This window comes from Protopterus annectens, chromosome 5.part1 (assembly GCF_019279795.1).
Source record: "Protopterus annectens isolate FY-2018-M chromosome 5.part1, PAN1.0, whole genome shotgun sequence".
Taxonomy (NCBI): Eukaryota; Metazoa; Chordata; order Ceratodontiformes; family Protopteridae; genus Protopterus; species Protopterus annectens.
In genome coordinates this window covers 280789220-280805695 of record NC_056736.1, presented here as the reverse complement: position 1 = coordinate 280805695, position 16476 = coordinate 280789220, and the positions used below count along the sequence as shown (strand labels likewise).

At 40.0% G+C, this 16476-nt stretch overlaps 1 protein-coding gene across 1 annotated transcript in view; it reads left to right on the top strand.

Annotated features, from left to right (window-relative positions):
- DONSON (DNA replication fork stabilization factor DONSON) overlaps window positions 1-15586 on the top strand; it is a 599115-nt gene extending 583529 nt beyond the window's left edge. Inside the window, exon 10 of the mRNA XM_044072953.1 lies at window positions 14855-15586. Within this exon, the coding sequence (XP_043928888.1) occupies window positions 14855-14992 (138 nt within the window). The 3' untranslated portion in view covers window positions 14993-15586. The remainder of the gene's footprint in view (window positions 1-14854) is intronic.
- The last annotated feature ends 890 nt before the right edge of the window (window positions 15587-16476 follow it).

The following is a 16476-nucleotide window of genomic DNA, read 5'->3' as shown; positions in this document are numbered from 1 at the left end:
AGAATGAAAATGGACAGCACAGATCCGTAGGTATGGTGATTACATAACTTTTATTTCTCGATAGTGATCTTCCAGGAAATGTTTCTGCTTTAAGGTACTTAGATTTTGTTACCGGATATGAATGCCTTCTGGCACATCACTGTCTGGTGACCAGCGCGGGAAAATACCCTTGTTTTTTTTTTTTCTGTGTGCAGGCATTGTTTGCAGTACTAGTTACTTATCTTTCCTGACTATCCAAAGTTTTTTTCCCAAAATGCTGATTGCAGTTACCAGTGTCTTACATGGGAAGAATCTCCACATGCTACCCTTCTTGGTCAGCTAATGCCTAGTGGACTTGTCAGATATTCATTGGAGGGATACATTTCTTTGCTAGTATAAGTGGCTGGTGTGGGGAGGTTTCAGAGACCAGCTAACAGCACAATGCTGGTTGTATGCACTGTAAGGACACTGACATTGGCTGTTCAGCCTTAGCATTAAAAAAAAAAAAAAATACCGCTAACAAGTGCAGTCACTGATGCTTTGAAGGAGATATTAGTCATTTTCTTTATTTTGTACAGTTTTCAATATTGGTGAAGGAGACACCATTAAAGGGATTTTTGTCAGTATTTTTGTGAGAAACTTGATTGCATACAAATCAACTTATTAGGGTGGCATTAAGGGGTACCCTGGTAAGCACCATTAATTTGCATCTAAGACCACTACTCCATTATGGTATACAATGTTCTTAGTGTAATGGTCTAGAGTCTAAAGCATGATACTGCCACTACCATGCTTCACCGTTTGGATGGTGTTCTTTTGCTGTTGCGAAGTGTTGTTTTTGTGCCAAAAGTATCTGTTGGAATTGTGGCCAAAAAGTTCAACCTTGGTCTCATCAGACCATAACACATTTTCCCACATGCTTTTGGGAAACTTGTATAGTTTTGCAAATTTTATCCGGGCCTAAATGTTTTTCTGTGTAAGAAAAGGCTTCCGTCTTGCAACCCTACCCCATAGTCCAGACATATGGAGAATATGGGAGATTGTTGTCACATGTAGTACACAGCCAGTACTTGCCAGAAATTCCTGCAGCTCCTTCATTGTTGCTGTAAGTGTCTTGCAGCCTCCCTGACTAGTTTTCGTCTTATCTTTTCATCAATTTTGGAGGGATGTCCAGTTCTTTGCAGCGTCACTGTTGCCCCATATTTTCTCCACTTTTTGATGACTGTCTTCACTGTGTTCCATGGTATATCCAATGCTGTGGAAATTTTTTGTACTCTTCTCCTGACTGATACCTTTCAACAATGAGATCCCCTTGATGCTTTGTAAGCTCTCTGCAATCCATGGCTTTTGCTGTAACAGGCAACTGAGTAAATGTCAGGAAAATCCTATTAGGACAGCTGAACTTTGTTTGGGGTTAATCAGAATCTCTTTGATGGCAGGTGTATACCCAAGAAGACTGAATTCTGTAATTAAATCAAAATGTGCTTCAACAAAGTATTAGTTTAAGGGTGAGCAAACTTATGCAACCAGCTTATTGTACGTTTATTTTTTATATTTTTCCCCTAACAGATTTGTTTGTTTTTCAGTTGAATTGTACAGGTTATAGGTCACATTACAGGTGGGAAAAGTTTTGATATGATTTATTGTAGTCTCATTTTTTATATCACAAAAACCTGGCATTTTAACAGGGATGTGTACACTTTTTAAATCCACTGTACATACTCAGTCAAAAAAGACACCGATCCGGAGCCCCCACTCTCATCCCTTGGGAAAACACTATAGAATATTGGACTATATGTTTACCATTTGCTTTTCTTTGCAAGCATATCAGTCCCTAGCAGTGCCCATTTTGCAGCACTTCAGAATAAACGTTTGTTGTTAACTTTTCTTTCTGGGAGCAATAATCTGTGGCAACACTGTATCCTATTAGCAAACATTTGAATAATCTAAATAGCGTTTTATGCATTTAAATTTATGAACATTCATATAAAAATAATGTTAAGTCCTCAACACCAAATGGCAAAAATATAAATAAGAATTTGCTAGTAAATAATACATATTTTATTATTTGTTTATTTCACATTTGTTAACCGGGTTAGTCCAACTGAGCAGTTATAGCCCATTTTCAGTGGAGACCCGAGGAGAAAAGCTCCAACAAATTAATAAATACATAGTAGCAACCGTAGGCTTAAACAGCAAATAAAAATAATAACAAGAAACCGTGTATAAACACTAAATACAGCACAAGTTTCATAAGAGTATAAACCGTATAGAAATGGATGAGTAACTTTTTGGAGATACATGTCTCAGAAAAGGCGATAAAAAGTAGAGCTATATGGATTACATGATTACCAGACAGGAATTTCGGTGGTTAGATAAATTTGACTAAAATATAGTAGTTATGTAGCAAAAACAAGTTCAGGTAGAATCATGGCAGGGGCAGATCCAGTTAGTTTGGAAGAGTAGTTTTAGTTCTTTTTTGAAGCTTGTTGGTTGAGGGATGTTTCGTAAGTTAAAGGGTAGGCTATTCCAGGTTTTAGTAATAGAAGATTTGTAAAGGAGATTGACTATGTTAAGTTTAGTTGTATATGTTTCTAGAAGAAGTTTCTCAGAGCTACAGAAGGGGGAATAGTATGAGACTAAATTTTGGAGGGAGGGGCAGGAAGTGGGTTTAAGTATACGGTGGATTAGATATAGCTGGAACAGTTTTATGTGATGAGTGAATTCAAGCCACTGTAGCTTGCGTTGGGCTAAGCAGTGGTGGGTTGGGTCAGGAAGGTTGGCACCAAATTTGGCAATTTTATTGTAGGTCTGCTACAAGTCTAGAGAGTAAACCAGATTGAAGATTGGTGAGGACTGTTGAACCATAGAGAAGACTGGGGAGAAGGTAGGCTTGGGCAAGGGATTGATGAGTAAAAGAAGCACAGTGGTTCCACACAGCACACCTTTAATTCCAGTAAGACAGGGTAAGTGCTTTCACGGATATTCTCCGCTTCATCAGACCTTACAATACTAAAACATCATAATGATGCAGCTATTTAAATACTAAACAGCCAACTGAGATTATGCTAGCTAGCAGTCAAAGTTAACCCATTCAGATCACAGACTAACAGAGTAAAGATAGAATCCTTGAACACTTTAGAGACATTAGGAATGTTAGAGACCAGTGCTCTGGCCATGCATGTGGCCAAAGAAGGATCTAGACATAAGTTTAAGTTTTTAGTACTGGATATTATACATAGTAACATGAGAGGTGGGGATCTCGGCAATAAAACTGAAGCTGTGGAGCAGAAATGGATCATACGTTTTCAGGCTGATAAGCCCCCAGGTTTAAATAGTAAAGTTTCCTTGAAAACATTTCTTAAAGCTAGAGCCCTTAAACATTGAAAAGTTGTGGGTATTATTGTTGATTTTATGTCTTTTTAACATGTTAAATATTTTTGCTATTATAGCAATCTATTCTTATTTATTTCCATCTACATGTATTATATATAGAAGTTTAGTTATATTTACATGGTTTTATGATTCATGTAATTTATATAATATATTTTATTTTAATATAGTATGGTGGTAGTGGTTTTTAATTTGTTTCTCAACATGTTTTATGTACAGGTAAGCTGTTCATAGACACTATGATATGAATGGGCTAACTTTGACTGCTAGCTAGCTAGCATAATCTCAACTGGCTGTTTAGTATTTAAATAGCTGTATCATTATGGTGTTTTAGTATTGTATGGTCTGATGAAGTGGAGAATATCCGTGAAAGTGCTTACCCTGTCTTATTGGAATTAAAGGTGTGCTGTGTGGAACCATTGTGCTTCTTTTACTCATCTACCTGTTTTGTTGTTCCTGGTTCCTTTTTCGGTTTAGAGGTTTGAATTTTTCTTTATCTTAATGGGCAAGGGATTGTCTAGATTCAACAGAAAGGAATTTTGAGTTGCGGTATAACAAGCCAAGTTTTTAATTACTTTTTTTATTGCATGGTGAATATGTAAATCAAATTTTAATTGGTCATCTATAATCATTCCGAGTAATTTTGTATGAGATTCTGCATTGATTATTGTGCTGTTAAGACAGGTGATGAAGAAGTTTGTCTTGCGGTGGTCATTTTTTGTTGGGAGAAAGAGAAGTAACTTTTTTTGGGGGGGGGGGTTAAGAATAAGCTGATTGTTATTTAGCCATTTTTCTATAAGACGGAAAGATTACTGAGTATGTGTTTGAAGAAGTGTAATAAAGGTAGCATATGTGATAAGGGTGGAGTCATCGGCGTATTGAATGAGGAAGGAGGGGTAGGTGGAGGAGTGGAGGTCATTGATAAAGATGTTAAAGAGCAAGGGTCCAAGAATGGAACTCTGGGGTACTCCAGTATGTGTAGGTAAGAAAGGAGAGCAGGATGATTGCCATTTAACTGACTGAAGTCTGCCAGTGAGGTAACTAAGGAACTACGAAAGAGTTGTGCATTAAAGCAAGATCAAGGGTTTTTATCTGTAATAGGTGACACCATTTAATCTTGTTTAAATAAATCCTGTGTTTTTTTGTTAACCAACATGACAGATTGTTACCTTTAAATTTTTGCCATTTGTTTTTGATGGAAAGCATAGCAGGATTGTTAAATTTATATTTTGACATTTGTTTTTCTTGGCAGTCATATCAGTAAGTGGTAGAGATGGTAATAAAACATGAAAAGGGACTCGTGAGTTCCACAGTTTACCTACCTCCCTACCAGCAGCATAGAGCTCATATGACGAAAGAAAAATGCAAGACAAAGGAATTCCTAATATGCAAATTGTAGATCTGCAGTTACACATAGTGAAAATTTTATACAACTGTCACTTTTTTCACCCTTTGAACTGATAAAATATAAACGTGTGCATTGTGTAATGCCTATGCCACGGTCCCACTCCACAGACAAAAGTTCCATTCCCTACCTCTGTACTTTTCCTAGCAGCTGCCTTGCCTGTGTGGGATTGAGTCAGGCCTTTGTGAGGTCTGTTGGTTCTCCTGTATTCCAGTCATAAAACTGTATGAGGTTTGAGTGACATTTTTTTATGACTGTGAATTCTTGATTGATGTCCTGGTTACTATTCAGCAATTTTTCTCCTGCTATTCTCTCCATGACTTTTTCCTGCCACTGCTGATAGTATTTTAAAAGGCCTGAAGTTCTTAAGAATTTTTCTGACTACTTCTCCACCACACACACACACACTGCACAAAGGTGTTGTGTTTGCCATCTTTCAGTCCTCTTGCACTAGCCCATGATTGATTGAATGTCTGCATTGGAGGGTAAAAGACTACAGCAACACATTGGCCAGATTTTTGATTGCCCTTTGAGGCAGCCCATCTCATTCCCATGTGTTATTCTCCCGTAGGACAGTATTTCTATATCTACCCCTCCTCCCTTTCTGTCATAGTGTTCTTTTGCTGCTTTCCTCACTTCACTTTCCCCTCCCCTGCAGTATGACACCTTCCCTTTTCTTTGTGAAGACTGACTTGTTCATAACATTTTTTTTCCCCGTTTCCTTATCTTCCTACGCTTGCTCAGGTTACCAGCTGTGTCCTTTCCATCTTCGTTTGTGGTATATACTTAATTGTCCTTTTCTGCCAATTCCCATTAGACATATGCCTTTGCTGTCATTGCCTTTAAAGTCTTTCATTTTTTTTCCAGACATTTTTTTAAACTAGAAACATCTTTATGAAATTATCACTTATGACATAGGCAATCAATCATACATGTATATAAATGAAAACAAACCGTAATGTCTTATGTTACATTGTTTTATCTGTGTTATTGTATTCACTTCTTCTACTACGGTCAATTTAGACTTTGATTTCCATTTTCTAATTAATCGCTTTTTTGGCAGCCACCATAATTATACTCAGCAAGGCCTTACTATGTCTGTGCAATTCCAACTCTGTATCATAGCTCAAAAAATAATTTCCTTAGTTATACCAATTTGCTCACACAGTATTTCTGAAAGAGTTGTCTGCAGATAATTTTTTCAGTCTGCCAACTCATTACACTCCCAAAAAATATGTTCCCAATTACCTATTTCTTCCCCATCACACCTCCAACATTTGTTTGAGAGTTCAGGTTGTAAAATGGACATGAGATCTCTTCCCCCTTTCTATCCCTATTGGTATATCTCAGGGACCTAGTCTAGGCCCTTTTCTTTTCAACATATTCACTAATAATGTTCACAAAGCTAGTAAAGAAGCCTATGTAGTGCAATATGCAGACACTGTCATTCTCACATGCTTTGTGCCAAGTCTTCTGCTACTCCACTAGATGACTCAGGACTCAGTTTTCTCTGTTGAGGTCTGGCTAGATGACTATCAACTACTTTGAAATGCTGAAGCAATCCTTCAACATCACATCATTAAATAATACCAGAACTGAGACAGTTTCCAACACAAAGCTTCTTGGTGTCATAATTGATGCTAACTTAAAATATGATCAACACAACACTCAAGCCATCAAGAAAACTTACCAAAAGCTGGGCTTCCTCTACCGAAACAACCCTTTTTCCAGTGACTCCTGTAGGGATTCTTTAGCAACATCTCCCTTCACTTCTCAGTGTAGCACCCCTCCTGACTAATCTTCACTCCACCTTAAGAAATAAACTGGAGGTTTGCTACAGTAAAACAGTTAAGTTTGCATTCAATTTACCAAACCATTCACACCACTGCCTAGCACTGAAACACCTACACTAACTCACACTATCTAATTACTTTACCTACGTAACTGCTATCGGTACATTTAACCCTGTGTAGTCTCTCAATTTTTATTTTTTGCAAGGAAATCCCAATACAGTTGTATTTGCCCATTTTTTTTCATAAAAATTATGCAGTCATTGCTTTCAACCATCACAGGTATTGTCATAAATCTCTTGGCTCTATCTTCCAGTTCAGTTATCTTTTGAGTCGTTTTTTTTTTTTTTTTTTTTGATATTTCAAGTCATATTGTGCCATTTTTCCTTCTCCGACCTTTGCATGAAAGTGAGATCCACTGAATGCCTGGTCAATGTGAGTTAATTTCCTGCATTAATTATTTGATGCAATGTAGTCTGTAAGGATCCACTGATTTTGAATATTTTCCATTCAGTTGAATGATTTTTGTTTCCCTTGACAGGGAAATGGATTCTGGTTTTCTGCAGACATGTTGCAGGCTCCTTCCCAAAAATTTTTCATATTAACTTCAGCCGGATCTCTTTCAAAGGCAGTTTAGCTTTCTCTTTCGCCTCCTAGACAATCATACACATGTTCTCATTGGTTTCTGAGCATAAAAAAACACAAAATACATATGTTATTAATTTTCTCAGTCCTAGAGCCCAGAGCTCTGTATTTTACTGCTCACTAGCCAACCCACCATAATGGAAGTCCCTTCAAACATTAATCCACATCACCTCAAAAGGCTGGTTTATCCCCCCCTTGGGATATGATATTTGTCACTGAAAGTTAACACTGGCTCCTCTCAAACCAAGCTCTTTTTTACCTTCACCAATTAAGTCCTGCAATATCTTAATCCTGGCGACTGTCACTTGACTAGAACATCAGAACCACAAGTCCTTGTGTGCAGGGATCCTTACATAGTCTTTCACAAGGACAGGAGTATGTCTTTGGGCTAATTCCTTCTTTAAACCCATAACAGTTTCTGACCTAGCACTCTGTCACACAATTCATCTTCCTGTCATCTGCCCACACTATCAGAATAAAGGAGAAGATATACTTGCATATGCTGGATGTCCAGAGACTGATGACTAAAGACAGAGTACAAGCAAGTAAACTTGTCTATAAACAAAATTGTTGCAGATGTCTGGCTAGCTGTATTGCTTTCTGCTATGACTATTTAAGAGACCAGTAGCGGCTGCAGTCAGAGCACACTGCAGCAGCAACCACAGCAACCTTCTTAAAAGAGGTGTATCCCCACAGGCTTTTATTAGGTAGCTAATTAGATGTCACTCCATACTTTCCACAAGCATCATATGTTTGATGATCAGTCTGACAGCAGGGCATGATTACCACAAGAAAAACACAGGATCATTTTACTCTTGCCATTGCTAAGGAGCTTTACTGCTGCATTGATTCCTACAGTGAATTTAGTGGGCAACGGTAGATGCTCAAGTAGAGGAGAGCACTGCTGCAGTGTAGTTTTCCTCCCTCCAGCAAAATGAGGCTCAAGTCATTCCTTTGGGAAGGCCGCCAAGATCTGGAGACCTTAGTTAAGTGAGTGAGGGTCCCTATGTGCAAATGTTGGCAAAAGTCCTCATAGACTTTATAAAATGAAGACAACAGACGTGAAGTACTCCTAGCAAGGGCACACTGTTAATCATGTTTCAGTAATAAATAGAGTAATAGCGTGAACATCGGCTTCTTTTTTTCTGCAGTTTAGCCCAGTAACTGGGGCAGAGGAAAGGTTTACCTCACAGGGAATGTCCACAAAAGATCTGGAAGTTAGACCAGAAGAATGTATATCCACCTTTGAGTAATTCTCTTGTTAAGGACCCATACTGTAACGGTGCCTTCTCAACTACTGTTATGATGAGTTACTGACATAATGTATTTTAATAATATACAGACCTGTATTGTGAGAGCCAGTCCTGGTGATATGATCCTCACCTATCACTCCAGACAGAAACCACAGTCTGTATTGTAAGGGTAGGTTCTGTTAGAAGCTTAATTTCTGACAAATGGCATTATAACAAGGAGCTCTGGTAGTTTGTTCTAAGTGATATTTTCCTTATCAGTTTGCTAGTCACTTTAGCACTTATTGATGATAAAGAATTTAACACCCGAATGGCAGAAATAGACGGAATGTCTAAATAAAATTTTAAAGGCATGACATTCTAAATAACTGAAGTAGTCATGCAGGACATTAATTAAAGGGCACATATTTTATAACTTGCATACAAAAGCTCATTATTGCACTGAAAAGGATGCACATTCCCTCGGTAGCTTTCTTTTTACCCCAAATTCTTCAAGCATTTTTCTTCCATGCAGTTCATTTTTTCTGTAGCTATGTGACAGTCCTTCTTAGAGCCACAACCTTTATTGGCTTAGAACAGCAAATTTTTAACTCTAGCAGATGCTCTTCATGTTTCACTGTTGCAGTGATTACATTTGGGATATCTGCTTGCAGGTAGCCCTCATTCGGCCTGATTAACAAAGTCTTGGGTTTTGCATCGGTTGCTATCCCTTTTTGTATAACATTAGGTCATCAGGGGTATAAAACATGCAGCTGACACCATTACATCAGTCTTTCTTGCCGTGCAGTGCCCGAAGCAGAAGCAGTTCTCAAGTGCCGGTCGGCCGACTCCTGAAATTTTCGTTTTCGAGTTTCAGAACCGAAGTCTTCAACTAAAGCTAAGTACCCCATTGGGGAAACTTTTTCTTGCTCCTTACTGATGTCAGTAAAAGTTAATAATTGCATTACTTGTGGAAAGCAAATACCTCATAAAGATTTTCATTCGTACTGTATTCCTTGCCTAGGTGCTGACCACGACGTACCTTGCTGTCGGTTTTGTGCTTTATTGAATCAGCACACTATCCGTCGTCGGTATATTTTCGCCTCTAAATATTTCGGTTCATGGTTTAATTATCCAGAAATGTCATCGGTTAACCATCCGACTACCAAGATTCCGAGAAAAAAAAAACGCAAAGATAAAGACAGAGACAGGCCAGGCTGCTGAGGTCCAAAACTGCCGACAACGCTTCTCCTAAGCCAGTCGCCAGTTTGCCGGTGCACAGTGAGGCGCTTTCGCAGCTCCTGATACCCGCTTCTTCTGATTCGCAGGCCTCTACTGAGACCCATTCGGAGTCAGTTATGCCGCGAGATGCTTCAACTATGGAACCCATGGATGTCTCAACCTTGGATGGGTCCGGAGCCGCTGTGCAGCCACCGGCTTCTGAGGGTGTATTCAGGCCTACAGACTTGCATATTAAACCGATGCCTCCTTCTTTGCTTAGGCCTAAATCTCGATCCATGCCAAAAAATACAACTCCCAGGCCACATGCTCAGGCCTCTAAGCCTAAAAAAACAAATGATAAGAATGGCTGAGTATCTAATAACTGTAATCAGGGGTAGCCAACCCCCCCCCCCCTTTCTAAGAGGTTTAAGACTGAAGTTGATTATGAATCTTCTGATCAGGATTCTGTTTTTCCTGATTCTTCTGATGATCTGGATTTGCCTTTATCTACTTATGAAGATTCTGATGCAGAGGACTCCATTCCCTCTGCTTCCCCTCCTGAGGATTTTTCTTTTGGGGAAACCTTACATACTCTAAGGGAGCATTTCCACTGGAAAAGTCAGGATTTTTCTGATTCAAAAAAAAAAAAGGCTTGGGGATTTCCTTCTCCTACCTCAGCATAGGCCTTTAGCTGTTCCTCCTGTACTAGACATTGTTGATGATGCTTTTTCGGAATCTAGTTTGGCCCCTGATTCCCTGCCTCATGCTCCCAGAAAACCTGACAGATACTACAGGGTCCCTGAGTCCCACAAGTTCCTTTTTAAAAATCCTATTGCAGATCCAGAGGGGCCCAAGGGCATTAAAGCTTCTACTGCTAAAAATCCGACCCCTTTTGATAGAGACTCCAGAGCGCTGGACAGATGGGGTAAGAATGTTTACACTTCTGCAGCCTTGGCCATTAGGGCTTTAAACTGCCAGTTTCATATGTTAAAAAGTATCAGCAACATGTTATTGGACTGCTTAAACAGAAAATGATGTTGATTCCTGACTGTATGGAAAATAAAGAATTACAGGATTTAATGCATTCTGCTGAACAATTTGGAAAACATACTTTGCAATGTGGTTTTGATTCATTAGAGGCCTCTTGCAGGGCTGCTGTTACTGGGTCTGTGCTCAGAAGGCATGCTTGGCTTAAGGAGCAATCTTTGCCTGATCATGTTAAAGCTAAATTGTTGGATGCTCCTTTAAATCAGGAAGGCTGAGGAAGTTCTTAAAAAGATGGAGAATAAAGCTAAATCTATGCAAACTGTTAAAGATCTTTTACAAGTTCAGCCTCCTAGATTTAGTAGGCACTGGCCCTCTAAGAATTGGTCCTTTCCAGCCCCTTCCAGGTCTTCTCAAGCCAAACCCAGACATAGCAAAAACCCCAGGTTTCAGTCCCAGAGGACACACACAACTAAGCAGTGAGGGGGCTTCCACTTCCAAATCTGGGAATAATAAGACTCCCCCTATGGTAAACTGTCTCAATGACTTCCTTTTAAAATTTCCAAGCAATTATCAACCAACTGCTCCTTTGGGGGGAAAGATTGCTCTTCATGCAAACAACTGGGAACTCATTACCCAGGACAAATGGGTTTTAAATATAGTGTCCCAGGGATACAGATTTCACTTCCACACGTTGCCAACACCAAGCGGGTGGCTGGACCTACCCCCAAATCAGTGGGCAGAGGCCCCAAAACAAGTACTTTCTCTGTTAAGCATGGGGGCTATTCAACTGGTACCAGAAGAGGAAAAGGGACAAGACAATTCATGGCGTCCTATTCTGGACCTGTCTACTCTAAACACCTTTTTGGAGATTACAAAATTTAAGATGCTGACTCATCACCAATTACTTCCTATGCTAGGCAAAGATGCTTGGTTGGCAACACTAGATTTAAAAGAAGCATACCTGCACGTCCCAATCAGGGAATCTTGCAGAAGATACCTACACTTCAAAGCAGGCTACAAGCACTATCAGTTCTCTACACTGCCCTTTGGCTTATCTACTGTGCCCAGGGTATTCACCAAGTGCCTAGCTCCAGTTATTGCATTTTGCAGGCAAAGAAATATTCAAATATACCCATACCTGGACAATTGTCTAATTCAGGCAGAAAGCCAGGACATACTTTTGAATCATCTGGTCTTTGTACAAAGGGTTCTAACTTGTCTGGGGTACACCATAAACGAAAAGAAATCACACCTGGTACCCTGTCAACAAATTATATTCCTGGGAGCGAGTTTGAATACAACTTACCAGATGGCTTACCTCACGCCAGAGAAACAAATTCATTTGACAACCTACTTCAAACAAGTGGCCACAAAAACCCTGCTATCTGCAAGACAAATACTGCAAGCCTTGGGGTTCATGGCCTCCTGCATACTTCTAATTTCATATGCAAGACTGCATATGAGGAAACTACAGTGGTATCTAAAAAGCCTATGGTGTCAACATTCTCAAGACCTAGAAACAATGATTCGTATCATTCCTTGCCTATCCCTAGAGTACCTTCGGTGGGCAGAGGCCTGCCACCAAAACAATGGACTACATTCACACCACCCCCTGCCACCCAAACCTTAACAACAGATGCATCAGAGTATGCATGGGGGGCTCACCTGGCAGGGAAGTGCATTCAGGGCAAATGGAACCCAAGTCAAATACACCTGCATATCAATAAAAAAGAAATGTTAGCTGTACAGAACACTCTGACAGCCTTCAAGGAACACATTCTTCCAGGACAACTAATGGTAAAGACAGACAACACCACTGTTATGTGGTACATAAACAAGCAGGGGGGTACACATTCTTACCCCCTCTGCAGACTAGCCATGGCACTGTGGAACACAGCCTTGAGCTTACCAAGTGCACCTACAAGCTCAATTTCTGCCAGGAAAAGTAAATACACTGGCAGACGGACTAAGCAGAAACCTCATGGACTCACACGAGTGGAAACTGGAACCAAGGATTTTCAACATGTTGACAAGCAAATGGGGGAGCCCAGATATAGACCTGTTTGCTTCTCCTCAGAACTACCAATTGGAGAAATTTTGTACAAGGACTCCCCACAAACAAGCCTGGAAAGTGGATGCTCTGTCCTTTAGCTGGAAAAACCTATCAGTCTTTGCCTTTCCCCCCTCTGCTACTGCTCTCCAAAGTACTACTAAAAATCAAACAGGACAAGCCAAGGATGATTTTGATTGCTCCAGACTGGCCGTGCCAACACTGGTACTCCCTCCTGCACGGTGTGTCACGGTTATCTCCATGGCACCTGCCTCAGAAGGAGATCCAGATTCTGCACCCTCAGCTTCTAACACTGAACCTTGCAGCCTGGCTAATTACTTAATCTCTCCTTTACCATCCCTCAGCAAACCTGTGATGGATATCATTTTAGAGGCAAGGAGGCCTAGTACTAGAAAATCTTATGCTGAAAAATGGAAAAGATTCTGTGCCTGGAACCAATCTCAAGGCATAAGCACAACAGCGCCCAATTTACCTCAGATTTTACAATACTTAACTGAGATGCTTCACAAGGGCCTATCTTTTTCCTCCATTAAAATCCATGCCACAGACATTTCAGCTCATTATAACACAGAACCTCCCCTCTTCTCTCATCCACTGCTTAAGCAGTTCCTCAGAGGGGCCAAAAATTTGAGATCACCAAGGAGAGCTCCAACCCCTGCCTGGGACTTTAACTTTGTTTCGGAGAAATTCACTCTACCCCCTTTCGAGCCAGCTGCTACTGCAGACTTAAAAGTTCTTTCTTGTAAAACAGCTTTCCTTTTAGCAATCACTTCAGCTAGAAGGGTATCTGAATTACAGGCCCTTATGGCAGTGGAGCCTTTCATCATCTTTCATGCGGACAAGGTGTCCCTCAGAACCAATCCATCCTTCATGCCCAAGGTGGTATCTAGTGTGGCTCTTAATCAGTCTATTCATTTGCCAACCTTCTTTCCCAATCCACAGAATAAAGGGGAACGGATACTGCATTCCTTAGATGTGCACAGACAACTTAGATTCTACTTGGACAGGACTAAACCTCAAAGGAAATCTGAACAACTGCTGGTGGCATTTGCTGCAGGGGGCAGAGGGGAAGGCTATTTCAAAGCAAACCATTTCTGAATGGATAAGCCATTGCATTCATTTCTGCTATAAGCACCATGGAAAACCTATACCCCAGGGGATCAGACCTCTCTCCACCAGGGCTGCATCTACCTCTGCAGCCTTTCTCAGAGGCGTCCTTACCAGGGACATCCTAGAAGCTGCTACCTGGAGTTCTGTACATACTTTCACCAAGCATTATCATTTGCCAATTTTCTGCTAATCCAGAGCTGGCTTTGCCACTGCAGTTTTGCAGGGCCTTATAGCTGGCCCTAATGCTATCTAAATTCCTCCTCCCAACCATAGCTTTGGAATTCTACCCAAATGTAATGACTGCAACAGTGAAACACGAAGAACATAGTACAGTTGTGTGCACTTACCATAAATGTAGATGTTCGAGTGTATTCACTGTTGCAGTCCTGGTTACCCTCCCTCCAGCCCCCTAACTTCTTTTGGCTATACCTCTACTTTCCTTTACTATGCTTAAAAGCCTTTTTGGTGTATTTGTTTTTTTTTTTTTGTTGGAGGTATATCTTTGTACTTCTATATTTAAATGCTTCCCATTAGGGGGACACCTGACATCTGGGGCAAGAAAAACTGATGTAATGGGTCGGCTGCATGTTTTATATCCCTGACGACCTGACATCATGGAAGAAGGGACAGCAACCGACGCAGGACCCAAGACTTTGTTAATTAGGCCGACTGAAGGCTACCTGCAAGCAGATAACCTAAATGTAATGACTGCAACAGTGAATACACTCGAACAGCTACATTTATGGTAAGTGTACACAACTGTACTTTACCTCACCAATCTAACTTATGATGGATGTGAAAGTCTAGTTACCCTTTTTATTGTGCATGCACTGCAGTCAGAATTAATACTTGTGTGTTCTACATACATACACATACTCATACACACACAGTTTGCTTCAAATGGTTTTCAACAGAGGTCAAAAATATAATATACAAGCAGCTGTAATGCTTGCAGACATAAGATTTAAGATCTGATGGTTTCACTGACCTTTGCATATAATGACTGTTTCTTGTATTTTTACAGGATACTCTGTGTAAGGATTTGCAAAACTGTGGACTCCAGTCTTCTGTTGTGAAACAGCTCATACAGCCACCGTTGCTTGGGAAGTCCTCTCTGCGGTACCTGGAAATGAATAATTACAAATACACCTGGAAGTTGTAGATGTTTCACAATGGATACTAAACCTGTTTAATTATCTGCAGCAAAGACATACTAGGGTGAGGGTGGCCCAGAACAAACATGAAAGATGAGACTTGTGTAAATCTGAGAGATGGCCAGTGTACTGAAATGCATCTAAATTGGAACAAACTGCATGCGTGAAAAAAAAAAACTGACTATGTTGTGCACTTTTGGACTGCTTGCAGTTAATCTGGATAATGAGCTGGTGTGAAAAATATTGGAAGTGTGCCTGAGATAACTAGATGTTACCCCTTGTTTAGAAACTGCTAGTGTTACTTTTGACATTATACTGAGCTGAATAAGTCTGTATTTAAAAGGACCCTTGTTTCAACAGCAATAATCATCGTGGAGATTGAGAATAAAAGCAAAAAATCTCATCTAAAGTCATCGCATTTGTCACCTGAAGTAGGTAAATAGTAAAGGTAACAAGATTGTTACTCCTAGTTTAGAAACTGCCAGAGATACTTTTGACATTATATTGAGTTGAATAAGTCTGTATTTAAAAGGACCCTTGTTTCAACAGTAATAATCATCCTGGGGATTGGGAATAAAAAAAATAAATCTCATCTAAAGTCATCACATTTGTCACTTGAAGTAGTTTAAATAGTAAAGGTACATAACATAAATAGCTCCCAAGAAGTTACAGTGGTCTTCTGCAGTAGGGAAGTTTGTTCACAACTTCTCAACTTGTTTAACTCATTCACTCTGGAGCAGCTCAGAAAAAGCTGCCTGCTTAATTCCACCATAGGAACAACGGTGCAGCCTGAGCTCATTTTCAGAAAATCCATTTCTTATACCATATAGAAAACAAATGGTCATAACTATTTAACTATAAGAGCTAGACTAAAAATGTAAATGCAAAAGTTGTTCAGCAGACACTGACCTTTCCAACAGTGTAAATGTTGATAGTGCATATCAAAGTCGTTATGAAATATTTGGCAAGGAATGTTGATATTGTGCATATTTTTTGCCTTTTTGGAAAAGCAAAGCACAATATCTTGGTCAATGTACCATGTAGACCCATACAATTTGTATTTACTTAATATGAATGTCAGTTTTAAAATGATACCTTAACCATTACTGTGTGATGCTCCTTTATGGAGATATTCACAGAAATAAATCCGTGGTGGTGGTGCTGCTGAGCATTGTCGCCTCACACTAAGACGCTGTCTGGTACAATTCTCAGCTAGAGCGTCTTCTGCGTGGAGACATGCGTGAATGGGCATACCTTGGTTGAAGGTTGTGCGTCAGGGCTGGCAACTCGACACGTAAAAATCAACTGCCAATCATTAGCGGACTGTTGTTCCGCTGTGGCGACCCCTAACCGGGAAAAGCCGAAAGACATAACAACAACATGATTAATATAATATTTCTCATAACTGATCAACAAAGCCTAATATCTCAAAACCTGTAACAGACAGAGTCTACATATCAGTGTAGAAGATGTTCATCGTATTTCACTGTTG